The sequence below is a fragment of the Helianthus annuus genome, chromosome 12 (assembly GCF_002127325.2).
Source record: "Helianthus annuus cultivar XRQ/B chromosome 12, HanXRQr2.0-SUNRISE, whole genome shotgun sequence".
NCBI lineage: Eukaryota > Viridiplantae > Streptophyta > Magnoliopsida > Asterales > Asteraceae > Helianthus > Helianthus annuus.
Genome location: NC_035444.2, coordinates 10,406,972 through 10,429,703, shown reverse-complemented (window position 1 = coordinate 10,429,703; position 22,732 = coordinate 10,406,972). Strand labels below are relative to the sequence as shown.

The 22,732-nt window shown below is 35.8% G+C and overlaps 1 protein-coding gene, 1 long non-coding RNA gene and 1 pseudogene across 5 annotated transcripts; 2 read left to right on the top strand and 1 right to left on the bottom strand.

The window, feature by feature from the left end:
- Positions 1-434: 434 nt before the first annotated feature.
- LOC110876436 lies at positions 435-2,552 on the top strand (annotated as a pseudogene).
- A 594-nt stretch (positions 2,553-3,146) lies between these two features.
- Positions 3,147-6,565, top strand: LOC110878838 (phytochromobilin:ferredoxin oxidoreductase, chloroplastic). 2 transcript variants are annotated; one of them, XM_022127216.2, is made up of 7 exons: positions 3,147-3,673; positions 4,212-4,296; positions 4,961-5,103; positions 5,310-5,414; positions 5,685-5,735; positions 6,065-6,192; positions 6,289-6,565. In XM_022127216.2, the coding sequence occupies exons 3-7, from the start codon at positions 4,966-4,968 to the stop codon at positions 6,383-6,385; spliced, it is 519 nt and encodes a 172-aa protein (XP_021982908.1). In that variant the 5' UTR covers positions 3,147-3,673; positions 4,212-4,296; positions 4,961-4,965; the 3' UTR covers positions 6,386-6,565. The 2 variants fall into 2 exon arrangements, with proteins under 2 accessions (XP_021982908.1, XP_021982907.1); XM_022127215.2 differs by having other exon boundaries at positions 3,150-3,673; positions 4,972-5,103.
- A 5,587-nt stretch (positions 6,566-12,152) lies between these two features.
- On the bottom strand, positions 12,153-16,794 carry LOC110878837. Of its 3 annotated transcripts, XR_002558249.2 has the most exons (8): positions 16,521-16,794; positions 16,204-16,277; positions 16,004-16,040; positions 15,827-15,921; positions 15,527-15,632; positions 15,337-15,383; positions 15,126-15,209; positions 14,856-15,035 (listed from the first exon to the last, which is right to left on the bottom strand). It is a non-coding gene; the product is annotated as an uncharacterized LOC110878837 (long non-coding RNA). The 3 variants fall into 3 exon arrangements; XR_004874444.1 differs by lacking the exons at positions 14,856-15,035; positions 15,126-15,209; positions 15,337-15,383; ... (1 more) ...; positions 15,827-15,921; positions 16,004-16,040 and adding an exon at positions 12,153-12,273 and having other exon boundaries at positions 16,521-16,774; XR_004874443.1 differs by lacking the exons at positions 14,856-15,035; positions 15,126-15,209; positions 15,337-15,383; positions 15,527-15,632; positions 15,827-15,921 and having other exon boundaries at positions 15,929-16,040; positions 16,521-16,775.
- Between the last annotated feature and the right edge of the window lie 5,938 nt (positions 16,795-22,732).

Here is a 22,732-nt window from a genome sequence, read left to right as displayed (position 1 = left end):
ACCGCATAATATAACGTATTATTGACCCGAATTACATATACCATCCCAGCTATACACAACAGTGTAATGTTTAATAAAATAAATGGGTTCCAAGTTTACTTTATTTCCTTTCCATGTAATCCAAGAATGGAATATAAAAAAGTGTATATGGGATGCATGCTGAGGAAGGAAGGAATAAAAGAGTGGGGTTAATGATAGATTTCTTATGAAATGGTTCATGCCTTACGTGTAACCAAAGATATTCTACTTTTCTTTCCTTTATAAATGGTGCATTAATTAGTGTGTTTGTAAATTGGTATATTGAACTTGCTTATCGATCAGAGAAGGAAATTAATTTGATGGATTCTTCAATTGGTATGTATCTCTCTTTTATTTTTATATATGCTTACTTTTGGTGCTCGTTTGGGCCACATCTATAATTTTTAAAAGCCCAGTTACTAAACAGTTACTAAACGTAATATGTTACTTTTTAGTCCACCTGCACTCACCGGTGAGAAATATGATCATCAGTCAGTCGCCTTACCTTCCTTCTTGGCTTCTTCTCTTCTATTTTTCTAATGTGTTATTGTTATTGTTGTTAGTTGTTATGGATCCACTCCATCACTTTGATCATGAGCATCCGCTCTACCTTGTGCATCTGCCGCAGCAGGCGCATCACAAAAATGAAAATGCGGACGATGAGGATGAGGATGAAGTTGAAGATGAAGTCGAATTTGTGGAGGAAGACCGTCAATGCAACCTTTGTAAGGAACAGATCTGGTCATTTCATTTGTGCTACTACTCCTGCAAGACTTGTAACTACTCATTGCACAAATTCTGTGCAGAGCTACACCGAAAGCTACAAAATCACCCGTTACATCCTGGCCGTCATCTTTCTTTTAGTTCAGGAAGTAGTTATGGGTTTAAGTGTTTCCTCTGCAATCTTATGCAGAAGAGTATTTGTGGGTATCGTTGTGGTACCTTAGTCACCCTCACCAACTGGAACGAATGTCCTGGCCCATAGTATCAAGTTGTGTAGCTTGTGGTAACAAACATGAAGGGGTCTTCTTTCAGTGTACCACTTGTCCTAGGTTTTTAGTCAACCTGGAATGTGCTTTGTTGCCTACCAAATTACTTATACAAAATCATACTGATGGGAGTTTCACTCATTCTCATCCACTTACCCTTGCCTATTCCTTTCCATATTTGGATATACTAGCTAAATATCTTCCCCTTTGTAGAGTCTGTGGTCACAGATTCTATTCTCATTTATGGATTTACAAATGTGATAAATGTCTATATTACGTGCATGTTGATTGTGCGACTTCAAAAAGAGAGCCGTTTATGTCCATCTTCCAAACTGCAAGTGAGCATTCTCTTCTTCTTTTTATTATTCTTTTAGTTTGTGTCTTTATCTAATCCAGGTATATCTTTAATCAGGCCTTGGCAAAACTTATAAAAATTTTAAAGAAGATGAATACCCGAATCTGCTCCATTGTCCATTTCAAGATGAAGGTGACAATCTTCTGAAGCGTTATATGTCTAATCAACACAAGTTGATTGGTGACTCCAAACAACATGGGGGTGAGATGCTCACCCATGCTAGCCATCAACACGCACTCATACTTTTCGACAAGCAAACACCAGCTGGTGCTTCTCTGCATGACCCCATGAAAAGAATTCAACTGTTATGTGATGGGTGTGTGAAACCAATCATGACGGTACCCTTTTACGTGTGTTGCCAATATGATGATGAACAATATTGTTTTGTTCTTCATGAATGGTGTGCCAAACTACCGGCTGAAGTACAAGAATACGTGGGCCATCTTGAGCATACTCTTGTTCTTCTGCCGAAAATACCTAGTAAGTTCTTTGGTGTCTTCAAATGTGCCGTTTGCGAGTTACCATCCAATGGTTTTTCATATGGATGCACAATATGTAATTTTTATGTTGATATCAATTGTGCATTCATACCTAAAGAAATCACACATGACGCTCATCCAAATCATCTCCTATCGATAGTGAAACCTTCAGATACGCAATCTGAAGAATATTGCAAAGCATGCGGATATTGGGTGGGCCAGAGAAATCTGGTATATCATTGCTCTTCTTGTAATTTCTACATTGATGTGGAGTGTGCTTTGTTATTGCCCAGAGTGATTAAGCACAAGTTGGATAAACATCCTTTGAACCTGAGATACGAACCAGCAGAGAATCATACTAGCGAATACTTTTGTGAAATATGTGAGTATCAATTTACCCCTTGGGAGTGGTTCTATCATTGCACTACATGTGCCCAGTCAGTGCATGCTGCTTGTGTGCCTTTAATACTTCAATGTGAGCAAAATACATATGCCGATAATCGCAAATGTGTCTACGAGTTTCTCAATGTTAAATTTGGAGGAACGCTTGAGATCAAAGATCACTCACACAGCTTGGCCTTTGTTCAAGGGCTTGAGAGCGATGGCAGGTGCAGTAAGTGTCGTAACCGATTGCAGTACAAGATGATCTTTAAGTGTTTGGAGTGTGAATATGCATTACATTTTGAGTGTGCCTCTTCATCTGTCAATTGATCAAGCTCATTAGCTTATACTTCGGTGCATCCATACTGTTGTAATATTAATTATTATGTGGATCTAGTCATTTCTTTCGACTAGTTTGGTTTCTATGTTTTATCAATTAAATAAGAGTATCTTGTTTCAACTTTTTGTTAGTTATATACAATCTTATTTTGTCAAAATTAAGAAAGAATCTAGTTTTGTACGCCAGTGTATTGTAGGTTTTATCCTTCAAGATTGTGTAATTTTGGTAAAACAATATCTTTGTAGCATTTCATCAAAAAAATTCCGGTACACTTGTTCAAGAAATGTGTTTTTTTTTTTAGTTTTCTAAAGAGTAAACTGCCATTTTGGTCCCTGAGGTTTGGTTACTTTTGCCACTTTAGTCCAAAACTCAAACCTTTTGTATACGGGTCTATGTGGTTTCAGTTTTATTGTCATTTTTGTCCAAAAATGAAATCAGGTCATACTTATCTTATAAAATCCTGCAATTTTGTCATTGTACTCAGGGCAAATCAGGTCATATTTTTTTTTTGTAAAGAGTTACCCGGTGAATCTATTATAACAACCGCAAATCTATATAATTTCACTCCTAATTTTTAAGACGTCAATTGGAACGTCATCGCTAATTTCCCCGAGTTTCATCTCATGCTTCCAAATATGCCCCCATTCAATTTAGGTTTTAATGATTTCTTCATCATGAAATCAAAGGTTTATCGGTTATGGCAATGAAATCGTCGCTGGTTGATGATCAATTGAAACCTATAACAATTAATGGAAACCGCTGATTGAATGCTTGCAGCAAATTGAAGAGGGAAATTGATTCCAGGCCTCCAATTCATTAATAGGGAACGACCTTTCTTTCTCTCAGTTGTAATACTCGAAAGTGTTTTTTTAATTTCACACATCTCCTTCCAATTCACCCCCAAGATTCCGCTGATTGTTGAGAGAGATGGAGTAGAGGGAAATTGTGAGATCGGGGGAGTGGGTGCCGGCCATTGCCTCTAGCCAGGCACCCTATCCCGATGACGACAGTGATACTGGCTGTGGATGTCGGAGAAGGAGAATGAATGTCGGAGATGATGTTGACGGTTGTTGATGGTGGTGTCCGATGAATGGGACATGCGGCAATTAAGGTAAACCCAACAACTTAATAAGTTCATTTTTGCTTGCTGGTTATCTTCTAGGGATGGGTGGGTTTAGGACCTGGTGTTGTTCTATCTGTTGTGGAGGGTATTGAAAGGCTAAAACATATTTTAAGTAAGTTTTTTATATTTTTTTTTTGTGCTAGCTTATAGTTTTTGTTAACTAGATCTATGTCTGATTGATGGGGCTGTGGTAGCAATATTTTGTACCTTTTAGTGCCTCTTCAGATTTATTTTCTGCATGGATGTATAATGCCTCTTTGGTTATTGGTAGACCGAAGGAATACATGGTAATTGAGGTCTTGATCACTGCTCTGTTGAGTCTATAAGTGAAACTGGTGCATATGTATTTGAAATAGCATTAGTGTTTTAAAATTACTGTACATGAGACCATGAGAGATTGTGTAAATTTTGTCATTATCTACTGTTTCATTTGGTTTTGGTTTTGCACTGTCATTATTGGAATAATAGTTTTTCTTATTTTCAATTTTTTTTTGTAACTTAATATTGATATGATTTTTTTTTTCAGATTCTTTTATAGATTCGACATTCAAGTTTGGGATTTTGCGTTCTTAAGTAATCTCAAACTTTGGCGTGTTTGCTGTTCAAATAAGGTAAGAGTCCCAAACCAATTCTTGTTTTTCTATTAAACTTATTTTGTATTTTTGGATACTTAAATTTTTTTTAAAGGCTAACATATTGTGGTTGTGTAATTCAATTTTTTTAGTTTCGATGATGCAATCATCAAAACTGAAACCAAGTTCATAAATGGGTGACCTTTAAAGCTGTTTTAATCTTTGGGTGGATTTACTGAAAACTTTTGATACTTGGGTGGCCTACATAACAATATCCCAATGAGAAGCCCAACTTTTTTTTGCCAATGAGCAGTCTAAAATAGCATGTGATAACTGTTTCCCAAAGAGTGGTTTTAAAAGCATGCAGCTTCCTAAGTTGTTAGGATGTGCGTTGTGGCATCCGTTAGCGCTGGGTGAGCCACGTAGACGGCCAGGTGGCTCGCGAGCACAACAACGGGGTGCCACGAGCATGGTCGCTTGGGCGAGCGACTGTTTTGGGAGTGTTTGGGGGTGTGGTAGCTTGGGTAAGCAGAGGTTAACCACAACCTTAGGGCATGTGTGATAACAAAAGTATTATAGAAGCTTGATTCCTCTCGGCCTGAAGTACGCCGAGGTGTGTTGACTGTTGACTTTTTAGCTTTGTTAAATTGTCATTGAAATTTAACGAATGCCTGAAATCTATGGTGTGCCAACTTAACGACAGATTGCATGCAGCTTTTACCTTGGGGAGGAAAACTCACAAGCGAGTCTTTGAAATTTTTCTTCTCGATAGTCATATGGACGCGGTTTTCTTCAAGTCATGAAAAACTCGATATTTTGTTTTTGGCATTCACAGATTACTACAAGGTATCCAATGTGTGTGTTATCTCTTATTATATTATAAGTGAATGTAATCCAACAAGATTTAACTTCTTTATACTCTTTCAAGTCGTGAAAAGCACAATATTTCATAGCTGTTTTATTACTCTTTTTATTTATAACTTTATTATTATTATTATTATTATTATTATTATTATTATTATTATTATTATTATTATTATTATAATTGGCAGGTGTGGCTCAGTTTGATGAATCAGGCAACAGAGGAGACTGACGTTTCTCAAATAAGTTTGAATCGTGAGGCGCCACATAGGTATTTAACTTGGAGAACCCAAAAGGTTTGTGCCTTACTTTTCTTTTTCCTTAAATTTTTTAATTTTTATAACGTTCAGGTGGTGCGATTACTTAACTGCTAACAACCAAATAACATCTTTGTTCTTAATAATGATTCCCCAATATGAGCCAAGCAACATTAATGTAATGATAATAACTATAATTGTTCCTTTGCATTGTCCTCATCGTTGCCGTTGCTATGTTTTTTCTTGTGTGGTGGCTACTTAAGACTTTAAAACCTTAATTTCTTACTGTATCTTTGTTGCTACAAACAGGATCCAGGCTACAATCTTCTCAAAAGATTAATTGGGGTGACTCTTGCAGAGGTAATGATTTTGACTTAAATCATAATAAACTAATGCATTTTGACTTTTGAGGTCAAATCTATCTCAACTTGAGTGACATCACCTCTTTTCCTATATTCCTCATGATATAAAGGATTAAGCTAAGTAAAGGTGACAAAATGACAGGTTGGGGGAGTTGAGTAACACTTCAAAATGGGTCACGTTGGGTCAACTTGTCTCACAAACAAATGTGTGTCCAATTTTCCATTTCTCTCACAGACAATGCGTGTCCAATTTTCCATTTTGGATGAATAGTTAATCTGTTATGTACGATTAAACAAAAGCTGTGTTAAACCGTTAGTGTGGCCCAGGTTTTTCTTCCTTCAGATGTAAAAGACGATATTGACAAATTGAACGTTGACTTAAACAATACTGCTGGTACACTGAGGCAGAAAGCACACCTAAACTCGCTAAAACTAAGATTCGTTTTCGATAATGTGTAAGATTCCTTTTATGAACACGGCATTATAATTTCGTTTAGTTTAGGTTTTGAAATTATCTGATTGTTTTCGATTCTGTTCATTGTTTGTTTCAGGCGGTCATCTATGATTGCTATCGCCATAGTGATGCTTCTTGCTTCGAACCCTAAATCTCCTCTCTTTATCACTCATCTCAACCAGATTTTGAGGTAAGTTTTTGACTTTTTTATTGTAATTTGTTTGTTTTTTCTTTATTTCTTATCGTCTGTTTTATTCAATACTCGATAAATCTTGTTGATTCGCCTCGGAGGCCATCGAATTGTATGCATAATTCTCTTATCATGATTTAACCTTAAAGGTTGGTTTGATTTCTATGTATAGTTGATTTAATTAGATTATATTGTTTGATTTTAAAAATCTCTTATAATTTAATCCATAACAATTTTCGCATTGAACCCACAAATGCCTGTATTTTGAGTTACATCGAGATCAGCAGATTGATTGGGGTTAGGTTGACTTGTTGGATGTTGTAGAGTTGGTTGGTAAAGAGGGTTTGTGTAAAATTTATATTTAGAGAATTCATGGTTCATGTGTTATTTGGTTTTACCATAATAAGAACTCTTGTGTTGTTCTTATCTTTATGAACACAATGGATGAAGAAAGAGAAAAGATGGGAACATATGTTTTTCCATTGGATATATTAAATAAGAGTAAATCAAATATTATTGTTTTTTGTAACAATCATCCATCAAAGATGCAGATTAAAAGCCTAAAACTCCTGTGATATAACTCAATATTAGTGACAGATTATAGAAAATACTACGGAACGATGTCTTGAGAGCAATGAACATAAGATTACGGCCATTTGTAAAACTGAATACAGAAAAGAAGCTCTCGCTGCAACGCGCGGGTTAACCCACTAGTAAGTACAAGTAGTGAGGAAGAGTTCCACACTAGTTCATATACAGGACATGCCCTATATATGTAAGCCAACAAACATAAAAGTACCTATGACATCACATCAACCTAGCCTACTATATATCATGCAAAGATATCTAGCAGACAAAAACAATACATAACCAAAATCTTCAATCTCCATCATAAAAAATGAAGTTGCCATGAAACGGCATCCCCTTAGACGAACCAAAGACAATCTAACCATTGGAGAACTTTGTGGAAGAGGTGCTTGCCCCTGCTCTAGAAGACGAAGGATATGCACCTGAAGACATAGACTCATTGGTTTCATCATAGACAACTTCAACCCCTTCCTCATCTAAATCCACATGAATCTGTCTACCCCCTTTATTTCTCCCTTGAATTGAACCACCATGTCCCCCAACATAATCAAGAGCAGAAAACGGATTATAAGTTTGGATTTTATGGGAAGTGGAAACCTGCTGAGTAGCAACGACCTTTTTCTTCCTATCCACCCGTCTGTACTCAAATTTAGGCTTCTGGTTATTAACTTGAAAGCCATTCTTCTTTGCACTCTTCTTAACCTGAACTTCAGTGAAACCATCCCCGTCTACTTTCGGCCTGTTAGTAGGAGGTTTGGATGTTGAGCCAATACGTTTAGGGCATTCCTCTGAGTCATGCCCAAACACACAGCAGTGAGCACATCTCAGAGGTTCCCATTCATACTACACCCCAATAGTCTACGTAACATATTTGTTTCCATCCAATTCAGGAATAGCCATGGTTATAGTGCCTTTCAAATCCTGATCAGCCGATATTTCAATGAGAGCCCTAGCATAGCTGCTCCGTCCCCAAGCCTCATTACACATATCAATAGTATACGAATCCAGCCGCACAGGAGACCCAATTTTTGAAGCCAGCATGCTTAAACCATCATCAGAATACGCCACTAGAGGGATGTCATGCAATTTCACCCAAACTGCAACCTTTTTAGACTCTTCTTTTTTAAGGGTGTTTGTAGGGGACCAAATGTTGAGAAACATAGGTTTGTTACGGATCATCCAAGGTCCCCCTTCAAGAACATCGTCCATTCCCTTTCTATCTTCAAACTTAAAGAAAAAAAACCCATTTGAATTCATCATCGTCTTCAGAAGACCATGTTTCTTCCAATTTGTTCTCACAAAATATTCAACTACTGGATATGCAATTCTATCCCCCAGGAAATAACCATAAAGAGTGTTAGCTAACTTGTTGTTAACCTGGCGAACAAAGTCAATCGGTAGCACTACACCCACACCATCCAATGAGGCATCTGAGTTTAGCGTTCGAAAATTGACTTTCGGAACTTGCTTAGCCGCATCATTGGCCTTCCTAGCGCTTTCATCCTCATTTTGATTCTGATTTGGATTACCAGCCCGCTTAGAACCTCCATGCTTTACCTGTTTGTTTAGGACCACATCAGCATACAATTGTTGTTGGACTCGAGCATTATTTATAAAATATTTGTCTTATAAAATATTTATTTAGGACCACATCAGCATACATCAGGTCATATTTGTCTTATAAAATATCGTATTTATTTATAAAAAATAAATGATCATTTTACCCCTGCGGAAAATGACAAAATAACAGAATATTATAAGACAAATATCACATGATTTCATTTTTGGATCAAAATGGCAATAAAACAGAAACCACAGAGACCCAGATGCAAAATGTTCGAGTTTTGGACTAAAGTGGCAAAATTGACCAAACCACAGGGACCAAAATGACAGTTTACTCTTTTCTAAAATACTCACCGAATAAAAGTTTGCTTCAGTTTTGACCTAATATTAAAAGAAATTATTGGTTCCATGTCTCTCTCTGTATAGATACATATATACGGAATTGTCACCGTATTGATCTCACCTATGATATTAATTTGATCAAAAGCGGAAAAGCCTATTCTCATGTTTTTTGGAAACTTTAATTAATAAATAATAAATGAGCTACACTCAGACTTTAAAAACTAGGTAAGAGCCAAACTCAAGCTTTATACACGTAGTTTGAAACAAATCATGCTTGAACTCTTTTAAGTTAAAGGAGCCGGGCTCGACCGACTCATTCACATTCCTGCATATTGCTAAACCAAAAGAAAAGAAAAGTTTATATATGCAGTACTTTCTAAGGAAAACTTGGTAGATAAACGATGTAATAGTTGGTAGGATTTTTGTAATAGAGTTTTATAGTTGGTCCGAGTGTTGGCATACTTAGGAACAACTTCTCCGTAACTAACTATGGCGCAGGTGACCCAAGTGGTGCAATTACCAACAATTACGCATATGTAGTTGGTCTTATAGGGTCACGCGACTATGTAGTTGGCACACTTAGTCGTGTGACCCTATAAGACCACCCGTAGTGGAAGCCAAATTGGGTGTTTTTGGCCCCGTTCATGCCCAAAAACGCCTGCGCACCACCCTCTTGGGAATTTTTTACATTTTTTTGGTTGGGCGTGTAGATTAAAACGCCGGATTGTTTTATTTTTTATCAATAACGAATTTCCAACTCATTTATTTGTTTTATTTTTCTAGAAAAATAATAATTGGGTAATTATTGTTGGGGTATTAACCAGTACACCCCTTTTTAACAAATGCCCCTTTGCTGCTAGTGAGCCACGTGTCGCTTCATGCCCAAGGATGAGGCATTTGTTTCAAGCCCCGCTACACATGGTCTAAATATGGAGTTTTTTTTTTCAAAAGGGTGAAGTGGGAAAAATTATTTACCAAAATGTGTGATTTGAATAATAATTACCAAAATAGTTTTTGTTTATTAAATTTAACTATCTATCTATATTTTTTTCTCTGTTATTTCTTTATTCTGTTAACCTATTATAACTAGTTTAATACCCGTCCGGTGGACGGGCTTTTTAATGTCATAATAACATTAGTATCTTTTCCTTTGCATTCCAAACAAAAACATTAGTTGTATACACGTCCGGTGTGTGTGTGCACGCACACTAGGTAAAGTTCATTTCTCAGCTTCAAAGCTTCAAGACACTTGGTAGGTCTTCAATGGAAATCTCTCCTAGTTTTTCCTACTATTAAGTCCAAGTTTCATGTTATCACGTTTCGTTTAGCTCGAGGAGGCATATTAATCCACATGTATATGGATAAGTAGTTAGATAGTTGAAACATCCTACTTGTTCAGTTATAACTTATAAAGTGTATTTAAATAAAGGCTCTTAATACTTAATCCTTAAATCTCATAACAATTTTTCATTTTTGACCTTTCTAGAACAAAAACTCATGGAAAAAATGTCCTTAAAATAATAATTTGCATGAACGCAACGCCTTGCAAATTGCATAACGACATTCCAATCAACAAAAATAAAAGATTATATACCAAAAGATGTCTTTAAAATAATAATGAAATTAAGAATAACAATACAAAATTATGAACTTATGATTCATGAATATATGTTATCAGATATTCATTTACATGACAAGAATGTTGGAGCTCTAGGGGAGTTTCTACCGGATATTTTGATGTATCCCTATAAAGTAAATAAAAAACCATGAAAAATTAATAATATATTTTGAGTTAATCAAACGAATAGGTGCTCCACGCTCCAACAATGCCTCTATGTTATGGTTCCACACTCCCGTCTTCCAACGACGCCCACATGGTTCTTTTTCTCCTTCCTAACTCCCGTAATTTGCCTCAAGCCCTCGCCCCAACGGCACCCGATAACCAGGGGCGGTTCTTAATAGAGTTGTGGCAGGGCCATGGCCCGGGCAAGTTTTTCGGCCGTAGTGCTAATTTTTCGTATTTCGATCGAATTTTTTTATATATACTATGTTTGGCCCGGACTTGCCCGGACTTTTTTTAGTGCATGTGTCTTTCGGCCCTGGCATGTTCAACGGGCAAGATCCGCCACTGCCCATAACATATGGCCTAATAAACGCCATTTGACCTTACAAACCTATAGCATATAACAAATTAAATGTGATGGGTTGTTTGAAAATTAACTATATTTTTCCTATAATATTTGAATCACTTATTATTTATTAGAACTTAAGAATGGAGAAAAAAGACCTTGAAGTTGATTAGTAATAGTAAGTAGTACTGCAACGTATAAATCATGAGGAAGCGTGAAATCACAACTAATTAGTATACCTTCTCGTTGCTATTTTCCCATCTCAAACACCTTAATTTATAGAAATATAGATGTATGCATCTGACAAATGAAACAATCATCAACTTTTTAAGGAAGCAATTAAGTCGCTTCACCTGCAAATGATATTATACCTTCTACATAACACCTGCAAATGATATAATATTGTTTGTTTCAACCTAAACGCATTTTGGCCCTCACTATAAAATTACACGTTTCAACTTTAACACATTTTGACATGTTACCCGACCTTACCCGTCCATTTTGTCACCTTGACATAAATTTTTAATCACTTTAATAAAATAAAATAAAATAGCATAGTATTGTACAATATGATTATGATGATCATATTTGATAAAGTAATATTTATAAAAAAAAACCCTTAAAACTTTAGAAGAAGAAAATACCGTTTCAACCAGCCTAATTCTCACATTTAGAAAGAACCAAATGAGTCATACATATCAGCAAATTTGTGCCGCCTAATCTAATTCTCAGACTCCTCCACCACGCGGGTGTGGGCAGCACGATATATTGAGCTTGTCAATGGGAAAAAGCCTGCTTCCATCTAGCTCAATATCAGGGGGACATAACGTGAAACATCAGGCCACCACTCTTCAGTTGTTGCATATACAAAGGGCTTTTATGTAATATGCTTACTATAACACACCTTGGCTACGGAAAATCTCAATTTGGCCTCATCGAGTTCCCTCTGCCCCTTAACGGATATCCATATTGACTGAAAAGTTATATCTTTATTTATTAGAATATGAACAATCTATGATCATTTTTGAGATCATGGGATCCTAAAACCAACAATTTTACGGTGCATAGTTTGTGTGAATACTTTTAATGAATAATGTTTTTCAGATAAATGGAGGATATAAAAGATTAAGATTAATATAACAATGGCTCTGCAACTTGAAATCCTACTGGCGAAGTAAGTTTTGCATCATCATCAAGAACTCCAAGTGAATACAATACTTCAAGAGCTTTGACCATTGATTCAGATGATGGTGATGCAGCCAATCAAACCCTAAGATATTATCAATACCCAATGCCTTTAACTGCAAATAATACACAGCTGTTAGAATTTATCATGACGGAATTTATCTTTGCATCTCAGGAATCCCATGTGACAACATCTCATTGACAAAATAATCCTCTGTATATAGTCTGTTGATTGTGATATAGAAATTATAAAATATATAACAAAAAGTGAGAATAAAATTGTAAAACATATGAAAATTATTACATAGTCATTGTTCAATGTTCATCATCTGTAACATTTCCCGGGTCGTATTCTTCCGGTCCTTCTAGCCCTTTGTCTAACAGATGCTTTGGATATCGGTGCCACTACAAGGTTTTCTATATCTGTAATCTGTGCACAACATTTCACAAGGTTTAAAAATTTATATATATTGAGAAACCCTAGTGTCAATAATGTGAAAGCACCGGATTGATGACGAACATCAAACATTGCACTTGATTCAAGACATGAAGAACAAAAAAGGGTAGATGAAGAAGAAGATGTAAGACAAACTCATTCATTTCAATACAATCATCACAGATTACATACAAAACGAGTATACATCATCTTCTACAAGCTGGTTTAGATCACAAAGATCTAAACCCTAGCTTTCTCTCACTAACACATAGTCTCTCTCTCTCTCTAGAATTCACACAGTGATGGAGAATGGATAGGATCTTCTGAGAGGTGCACCAAGCACTCAAAAGGTTTTATTCATCCCACGTGCCCTAATCCTATACAACACATATATATAGACTAGGGACAAAACTCAGACAAAACAATTTACACAAAAACCAAACCCCTGACCAAAGTTCTAGACCAAAACTTGGACAAATTGTCCAAGGATAAACCTTGGACTAAGTTCCAAGATATGTACAATAAAGACCCTAACAATTGGAAGGCATGCACTTTTCACCCAAAATGCATTAACAAACTCCCCCTTGATCAGTGCATGGTCTTCATGTGGTCTAGAACTCTTCATTATCGTTGACTTTAACCTGGACTTCTGCTTTGGTTGACCAGAACTGATAAGCGACAGTTACCCTGCAGGAACTGCACTTACAGTCTCCCCCTTAACTGTTGCATCAGTTCTGTGTGGCATCGATAATCTTCAATCACCGGATACTACACTTACAGACTCCCCTTTAACTGAAGATATCATGTCAGCTTTCAACTTTAGCTGAGACTTGATCTTTTAGGTAGAGCACAGCGATCTTCAACCCTTCTAATTAAAGACTTGCTGACAATCACTTAAATGGCCGCTTTGTGAAACCCGAAGAATCCAACATCAAACGTTGTAGATCCTCCCCCTCAAACTACTCCCAAATCAAGTTAACGCGAACCGACCTACAACCACATGTAAGAATATCGCTCGATACATTAATCTTCAAACCTAACCGGTAGCAGAAAGAAACATTGGATTTCCAATGCCCAATCTTGAACACTTCAAACTTCACAAAGACATGAAGCTCAGTTCGATAAGTTAATAATAAACTAAACTTTGTAAAAGTAGATCCACCATCTTGATCAGAGTCTTCAAACGAGTGTCTGAAATCATTTCATCTCGAATCTTCAAGATCTAATCTCGTATCTTCACAAATCCACCAATTACCCGATGACTTTCGTCTCTGATCTCCCCTCAATGTAAGAACCCCTATTTTGAGAATCCGATCAGTCACCAACTTGGAAGAGGTACCAAGAAGACTAATCTTCTCTACTCTAACCGGCATACGATAAAGGCATGACCTTCAACTAGTTGCCAAAAGAACAATTTGCGTCATCACGTCAACACTCGATTAAACCTCGAACAAACTTGACAAAACTCAATCATACACTAGCTCTAACTTGCTTCATGTTATAAACACTTTGCTACCAGTAAGATTAACACTAAGTTAATCTCAAAGATAGTAGACACGAACTTGTTTCGATGTAGCACCACGAGCCTTTGATTTACAAAGAAAATAGGAACTTCAAAATGTTTACTCCCCCTTTTTCTTTGTAAACACTACAAAGAACAAAATAGGGTAGATGAAGAAGACATGAAGAACATCATACATTGCACTTGATTCAAGACATGAAGAACAAAATAGGGTAGATGAAGAAGAAGATGCAAGACAAACTCATTCATTTCAATACAATCATCACAGATTACATACAAAACGAGTATACATCATCTTCTACAAGCTGGTTTAGATCACAAAGATCTAAACCCTAGCTTTCTCTCACTAACACATAGTCTCTCTCTCTCTCTCTAGAATTCACACAGTGATGGAGAATGGATAGGATCTTCTGAGAGGTGCACCAAGCACTCAAAAGGTTTTGTTCATCCCTCGTGCCCTAATCCTATACAACACATATATATAGACTAGGGACAAAACTCAGACAAAACAATTTACACAAAAACCAAACCCCTGACCAAAGTTCTAGACCAAAACTTGGACAAATTGTCCAAGGATAAACCTTGGACTAAGTTCCAAGATATGTACAATAAAGACCCTAACAATTGGAAGGCATGCACTTTTCACCCAAAGTGCATTAACAAACTCCCCCTTGATCAGTGCATGGTCTTCATGTGGTCTAGAACTCTTCATTATCATTGACTTTAACTTGGACTTCTGCTTTGGTTGACCAGAACTGATAAGCGACAGTTACCCTGCAGGAACTGCACTTACAAATAAAGAGCATGGCATGGCTAAAAAAAGTGAAAGAATTACCAAGTTGTAAAATCGTTGTTTTGAGAAACCACTATCAACAACATAGACGATACCCTGCTCAATAAATGAAATTAAAATATTATAAGATAATTTATAATATATTTTACTTTACTTATATATGCAACTAAATTACTCAAAGATAACCTCTAACATCAGGGATGTCTGTGCAATATTGGTTGAGATCACCACCTTTTGTTTCCCTCTAGGGGAAGGAGAAAATACCAAGTCCTAAAAATATCGCAAATGTAAATCATATATTCATATTTCGTCAAAAGGTATTCACAAATGCATAATATGGTATGTACAAAAATAACCACATGAAAAAGGAAAAAAGATAAAAGTTAGCGTAAGTAACCTGATCTGCACGAGTGAGTCCAGAATACAAAGGCAAAACAATCAATACTGACATGTTTAACAAAATTGTCATAATTAGAAATTATGACAGAAGAGATTAACGAACTACAAATTATCATAAACACTAAATATTTACACAGTTCAGTGACACCAAACGGATTCAAATAAATTTTTTTAAGCCTATAGCATACCTAGAGAAGACTTGTCGTTGTTTTGGGCTTCTTCCGTGATTAATTGAACGGCCGTATCAATATCATCTTGGCCAGTTAAAAAGACACGAATAACCCCCATTGGCTCCTACAAGTTAAAACAATAAACGCGTAAGATAATAAACAAAATTTGAACAGAATTTAAATGTTGAATATAGTTTTAAAAATCATATACACTTGTGGGGCTACCTTATCCATCTCTAAAAAATAATGTGGATAAAATTAGAAAGGTCAAAATGAAAAATTGTTATGGGATTTAAGGATTAAGTATTAACTAACTACCTGCTACTATGTACAGAGGAAAGAATTCTATGGTTATGCAACACAATCTCATTAGGGTCTTGACTTTCAGTGCTACCCATATACACTACATAAACCTTCAACCAAAACAGCACACCATTAACATCATCAAAGCAATAACCATAAGAAGAAGAAGAAAGAGGGCATAGTGATACTGACAGCATAAGTACATGCAATAAATCCAACATTAACCATGCTACAATCAAAAAACAAAGCCTTAGAATTTCAATAAGAAATATCAAATTATATAGATTGTTTCATCAAACATTCTAATAATCTTCAAGATCCCTTAAACCCATTTAGGTTCTGAGACAAAGAAACAAAATCGTGATATGAAATAAACGATTTATGCAAATTACCTTAACGAACTTCCATCTACTATTTTTGTTGGCTCCATCTTGATCCCTAATTTCTCTGTTTAAACCCTAGAACGCTGCAACATCAGATGTGAATAAATAGGTGAAAATTAGGTCAAATCAAATCAAATAGAAACAAAATTTGATCCCTAATTTCCATTGTGTTCGATTTTAGCCTTCCATGAATCAGAATAACAACTCGTTGTTTAGATTATTGGATTATGGAGGAACATAAACATCCCCCGTTATCTTAAAAAAAAAATCACAGAATCAATCGATTCAAAACCAGAAATTAGAAGTTGAAAATTAAAAGAACTTACCATCTTTATTGAGATCTAGGGATGATGATTCACGGTTGAAGGTGGAAGATTAGTGTGTTTATACAAGGGAAGAAGACATTTATTCCATTGATTGGCGAGATATCTTCACGTAGCCGGAGAACTAAGCCCATGCTTTTGACATTTTCGGAGGTAAAGAAGCGGTGATTCTTGGAATCGGTGCTTCAAAGACAGGTTGTGTTGCCTGAAATCATGTTTCAGTTTTACTTTTCAAAGCACAATTGAGAGATAGAGAGCGATGGAGGGGAATGGGGCAAAAATGTAGGTTTGAGATACACCAGTCCTGCTTTAAAAGGAAGTGTACATGGAAGTTACAGGAACGTGGGGAGGAGACACGTGGATTAAATCAGAAAACTGTTCAAAACTTCCTCATTTTAGGAGAGAGAGTATAACTTCTCAGTGTCAGTATTACAGTTTTTTATTTGAGTTTAAAGGGTCAAGATCAAAAGTTGATGAGTTTAGATGCTAAGATTATCCTATTAATTAGTTAGATTTAATGGGTTCCATAGATATATATATAGGATAGGAGTTGGCCAGAAAGTCCAAATTTCCTAAAAAGTGTAAAAAGTCACAAAACACCATAATGTCAACCACAAAACACACCAAAAACCCACAAATAATATGATGAAGATTACTAAAACATCATGTATGTGGGTTTTGTGTTGTGTTTTAGATGTTAAGGCTCTGATTGTGGAATGACAAATATTATTGTGTTTTATGTTGTTTAGCATTGTGTGTTTTATATTCATAGTTCTACGATGGTGTGTTTGAAGTTTTTATGGACTATTAGAGTTTGAATATGGTGTTTTAGTAATATTCATTCTATTATTTGTGATTTTTAGGTGTGTTTTATGCCTGAAATTATTGTGTTTTATGACTTTTTACACTTTTTAGGAAAAACACACTTTCCGTAGGATCCCCACTTTCTCTCTCTCTCTCTCTCTCTCTCTCTCTCTCTCTCTATATATATATATATATATATATATATATATATATATATATATATAGGATAAAGATCCGTTAGGAACCACCCTTTATTGCAAGAACCGCGAGAACCAGTGTGAACACAAACAGTAATACCTAAAAAAATCTAAAAAACACCCAAAAATTTTTTTTTTTATTTTTTACTATTTTTTATATAAAAATCGCTACTTTTAGTATCCAAAAAAATTATTTTTTAAAAAAAAAATTTTTAAATTTTTTTTTTGCTACTAAAAGTAGCGATTTGAACATAAAAATATTAAAAAAATAAAAAAAAAATTTAGATTTTTTTTGATTTTTTTAGATTTTTTAGGTTTTTTGGGGGTTTAGTTTTTAGCATTTTAGCTTGGGGGGGGGGGTAGGTTTTTTTTTAGGTTTTTTGAAGGTTTTAGTTTTTAGCATTTAGCTTGGGGGGGGGTTAGGTTTTTTTTTTGGGGGGGGGGTGTGGGGGGTTTAGGTTTTTGGGGGGTGGGGGCTCGGTTTTTTTTAGGGTTTTTTTAGCTATTTTAGGTTGTGTTCACATTGGTTCTCACGGTTCTCGCAATAAAGGTGGTTCTCGCATGAACCTTACCCTATATATATATATATATATATAATTTTTTCTTTCAATCTACTCTGTCACTCCTATTTCTTCCATTCTATTTTGTCCACTTGTTTTGAATCAATTTCTAATACTTTGCTAAGCTGATGCGTCCTGATAAGAAAAGAAAACGAATAACAGTTATTAAATATTGTGAAAATATATGATAACTTACAATATTAGTTTGATAACACTTGTGGAACAAAAACTCTTCTAACATGTTGGAACATAAATGGTTTAATATTATATGATATTTGATGCTTTCTATTGCCTTTTTGTGAAATCAAATTAACACAAAATCAACCTGACGGCAATAACCTATAAACACATAACAAAAACCACATGAATGAATCGTTGAGTTGAATCTGACCACATGAAATCGTTGAATCACACATAATCGAATCAAACCAAACAAATGAATACTGATCAAATACAATCTCGAACAATACAATACATAATCGAACCACACAAACGAACAGTACGGAATCGTGATAGTTTTTTGAGAGAGTTTATTATAAAGATTATAAGTGTGTGTTTTATGTGACAGATTGTACACACTTTCAATCAATAGAAAACAGGTTTATTTACGTATTGTTGTTCTACTTATGTTCAACATTCGTGTGTTAGATTCCGCACATCATACGTGTGCGTGACTTAGAGAATTGGATCCGTGTAAGTGCATAGGGACCTAAAGAGTAAAATGCTCGGATGGTCCTTGTGGTTTGTCATTTTTCACCTTTAGTCCCCCAACTTTATAAAATAACATGTATGTTCCTTGTGGTTTGCTCTGTTGTTACTTGGATAGTCCCTTAACTAGATGAACGTTAGTTTTTCAGTTAAGTTAACTTTTCCACTAAAAGAGAAATTTAATTAATCATTTAAACTCAAGTGTGCCCCGCCATTGATAAAACCGTACCTAAATAATAAAAACAAATTAAAGAAAGCCTTGTGGGCTCCACCCCCATTCCCACCGTCACCTCTTCTTCGTTACGTAAAACACAACCTACAACCATGTTTCCACCATAACCACCGAAAATTCCCGCGACCCTCTTTCAGAAAACCCCTTGTCATATTCGTTACCCACCCTCACTTTTCTCTTATTCTTTTTTTCAGGGTCGTCTCCGAAAATGTTAAAAAGATTTTGGGCCCTAGGCGAGATAAAAAAAGGGCCCTACCCAGCTTTTTGTAGTAAATAAGGAAATAGCGAGAAATAAAGTAAGCCGCCTAAACAAAAAAAAACACCTAGTAGTCTAGTACATACACTCGAACCCAACACTTGAACTTTAGAAGGCGAGTCGGCAACCGGTTGAGCTATGGTTGGTGCTAAGATAACCTTTTAATTCACATTTATCTTCTTTACGAATACGATCTTGCTTGAACTTGTACAATTCTTTAGTCGACGTAAAATTACAATTATTAATTAAAAGCGATGATAAACAGTGAATAAGAAAAGACTACTCGACCGTGACACCGGGCGCTGTGTCCAAGGTCGACTTCCCACGCTTGCCTGCATTCACAACGAAAAGAACGACGTACCAATCACCGTGACACCGGGTGTTGTGTCCAAGGTCGACTACTCGACCGCCGCCAACCCCTTGGCCCTCCCCAGTTGCGCGGAAACCCGGCCTCCACCCGCCCGAAGGCAAGACAATGGAATAATCGGTAAAACCTCGCCTCCCATCCGAATTGAACCGGCGCCACCCATATTCGCTCTTCACATGGATGCCGTAGAAAATAATTAAGAGAATAAAAATCGAACCTGGATCACTAGGAACACCATTTTTTTTCCTCAACCACTAGCATTAAATACACTAAATTCGTTTCCATGATAAAACTAGACAAAAATATAGCAAAGGGGCCTATACACCAAGTTCATTGGAACTTACATCAACAAACTGGCATTAATACAGTAAAGGGACGTTCCCAAAAAATACTCAAAAATTAGGGCTGTAAAAAAATACTCAAAAAAATAAAAAATAACACAAAACAGACTCGAACCAGGTACCATCCAGTAGGAAACGAGGGGCCTTTCCACTAGACTATAATTACTTTTCAAATATGGTTTCATCTCTAGTTGTTTTTATGAGCTCCCTCCAGATATATTATATTTATAATTTTTAAAAACATACGGGCCCTTCTACGTTTTTGGCCCTGAGCCGACGCCCACCTCGCACATGCTCAGGGCCGGCCCTGCTTTTTTTTCTAGAGAAAAAACCACGTAGGACTTCCACCAGCGATGGGTTCCAGATTTGAAACGAAAGTTTCAAGTTTTTGGGCCGTTATACAACAAATTGGTGATGAGTTCTAGATCTAGAAATGACCTAGCCATCACCTAAAACATGTCTTTGGGTGACATCACCCGGTAGAGGTAGGGAGACTGGGTGGATGGTGGTGCGAGAGGTAGGGGTGGATGAAGATGGGAGGGGGTTGGGGGGAGGTCGGAGGTACACATAAGTTGGTGGTGGTGCTGGTGGGGTGGAGAAGAGGAAAAGGGCGGGGTGGGGTGGGTTGTGCTTTAAATAAAAAGTATTACCCACTTAAATTATTAAACTTTAATTATATTTCTTTTAATGTTTAAAATATTGTTTTGTAATGGTAAGGGTATGTTTGTCATTGTAAATACATTTAACTGAAAACTTAACAACCATCTAGTGCATGGAGTATCTAAGTAACAATATGTTAAACAACAGGGAACATGCATGCAATTTTAAATAGTTGGAGACTAAAGGTGAAGAACTGCAAACCACATAGACCATCCAAGCAATTTACTCGAAAAAAAAAAATAAAACCATAGAGAATTTTAACTCATCAAACCAAACCAATTAGGTTTGAGTTAGATATAACTGCGTTACACACACACACACACATATATATATATAGGGTAGGGTTCTAGAGTGAACACTAATCCTGGCTATTGATCTACACACGTGTATGGCCAGGATCTCATCATCAAATCATAAAATACACTAGTGTATTTCAACATCAAATCCTGGCCATTGATCTACACATGTGTATGGCCAGTATTAGTTCGCAAGCTACACTTGTGTGCACTCTTGAACCTAATCCTATATGTATGTATATATATATATATATATATATAGGACAAAGATCCGTTAGGAACCACCCTTAATTGCGAGAACCGCGAGAACCAGTGTGAACACAAACAGTAATACCTAAGAAAATCTAAAAAACACCCAAAAATTTTTTTTTTATTTTTTTACTATTTTTTATGTTCAAATCGCTACTTTTAGTATCCAAAAAAAAAATTTTTTTTTTAAATTTTTTTTTTGGCTACTAAAAGTAGCGATTTGAACATAAAAAATAGTAAAAAAATAAAAAAAAAATTTAGATTTTTTTTTGATTTTTTTTAGATTTTTTAGGTTTTTTGGGGGGTTTAGTTTTTAGCATTTTAGCTTGGGGGGGTGGGGTTTTTGGGGGGTGGGGGAGGGGGGTTTAGGTTTTTTTTGGGGGGGGGGTGGGGTGGGGGGGGTTAGTTTTTTTTTTTTTGGGGGGGGGGGGGTGGGGGTTTAGGTTTTTGGGGGGTGGGGGTAGAGGTGTACAAAAAAACTGATTACGCAACCGAAACCGGAAAAAAAACCGAAATCGGTTATTAAAAAAACCGGTTTTTTTGTAACCGGTTCGGTTACAAACCGGTTTGACCGGTTATACATAGGTTACAGATTTTTTTGTCCGGTCCGGTTATAAAACCGGTTTTTTTAAAACCGGTTATTAATCGATTAATATGAAAAACCGGTTACAAAACCGGTTAACTGATAACGGTCCAAAAAAACCGGTAAAAAAAACCGGTTAATAACCTGTTATGTATTTCGTTTGTTACGTGTATAGTTCGTATTTTCATTGTTATGTAAAACCGTTTGTTCCAAGACTTAATGATATTTATTACGTTTAACTTTTTATATATTATTGTGAAGTTTTATATAAAAAAACTGCATTTATAGTTGAAAAAAACATCAAAAACTGCTTAAAAACTGAAAAAACAGCAAAAAAACTGAAAGAAAAACAGCAAACATGCATTCTGTGAACATTTCTGCAGACCGGTTTTTTTACCGGTTTTTATGAATCGGTTTTTTAAACCGGTTATATTATTCAATTTAAAAAACCGGTTTTTTTAAAAACCGGTTACAACCGGTTAGAACCGGTTAGGATCGGTTACATGTTTTCATACTTAAAACCGGTTATTAACCGAACCGGTTATTAAAAAAACCGGTTTTTATTTTGGGTGAAAAAAACCGGTTTTTTTTTTAACCGGTTTTTTTAAAACCGATTAACCGATTTGTACACCTCTAGGTGGGGGTTAGGTTTTTTTTAGGGTTTTTTTAGGTTTTTTTTAGCTATTTTAGCTTGTGTTCACATTGGTTCTCGCGGTTCTCGCAATAAAGGTGGTTCTCGCATGAACCTTACCCTATATATATATATATATATATAAAAGGTGTCAAATTAAACAACTTTTTACAAAAGAAACAGATCATACATGTTGAAAGTGAGTTTAAATAATTTCTTTAATTTTTAATGATTTTTTTGAAACATCCAACAAATTTATTTCCAACCATATAAAGTGACTTTGGTTCTAGTCTTTTGTTTCATATATTTTTTTTATATGTATCACTTTCGT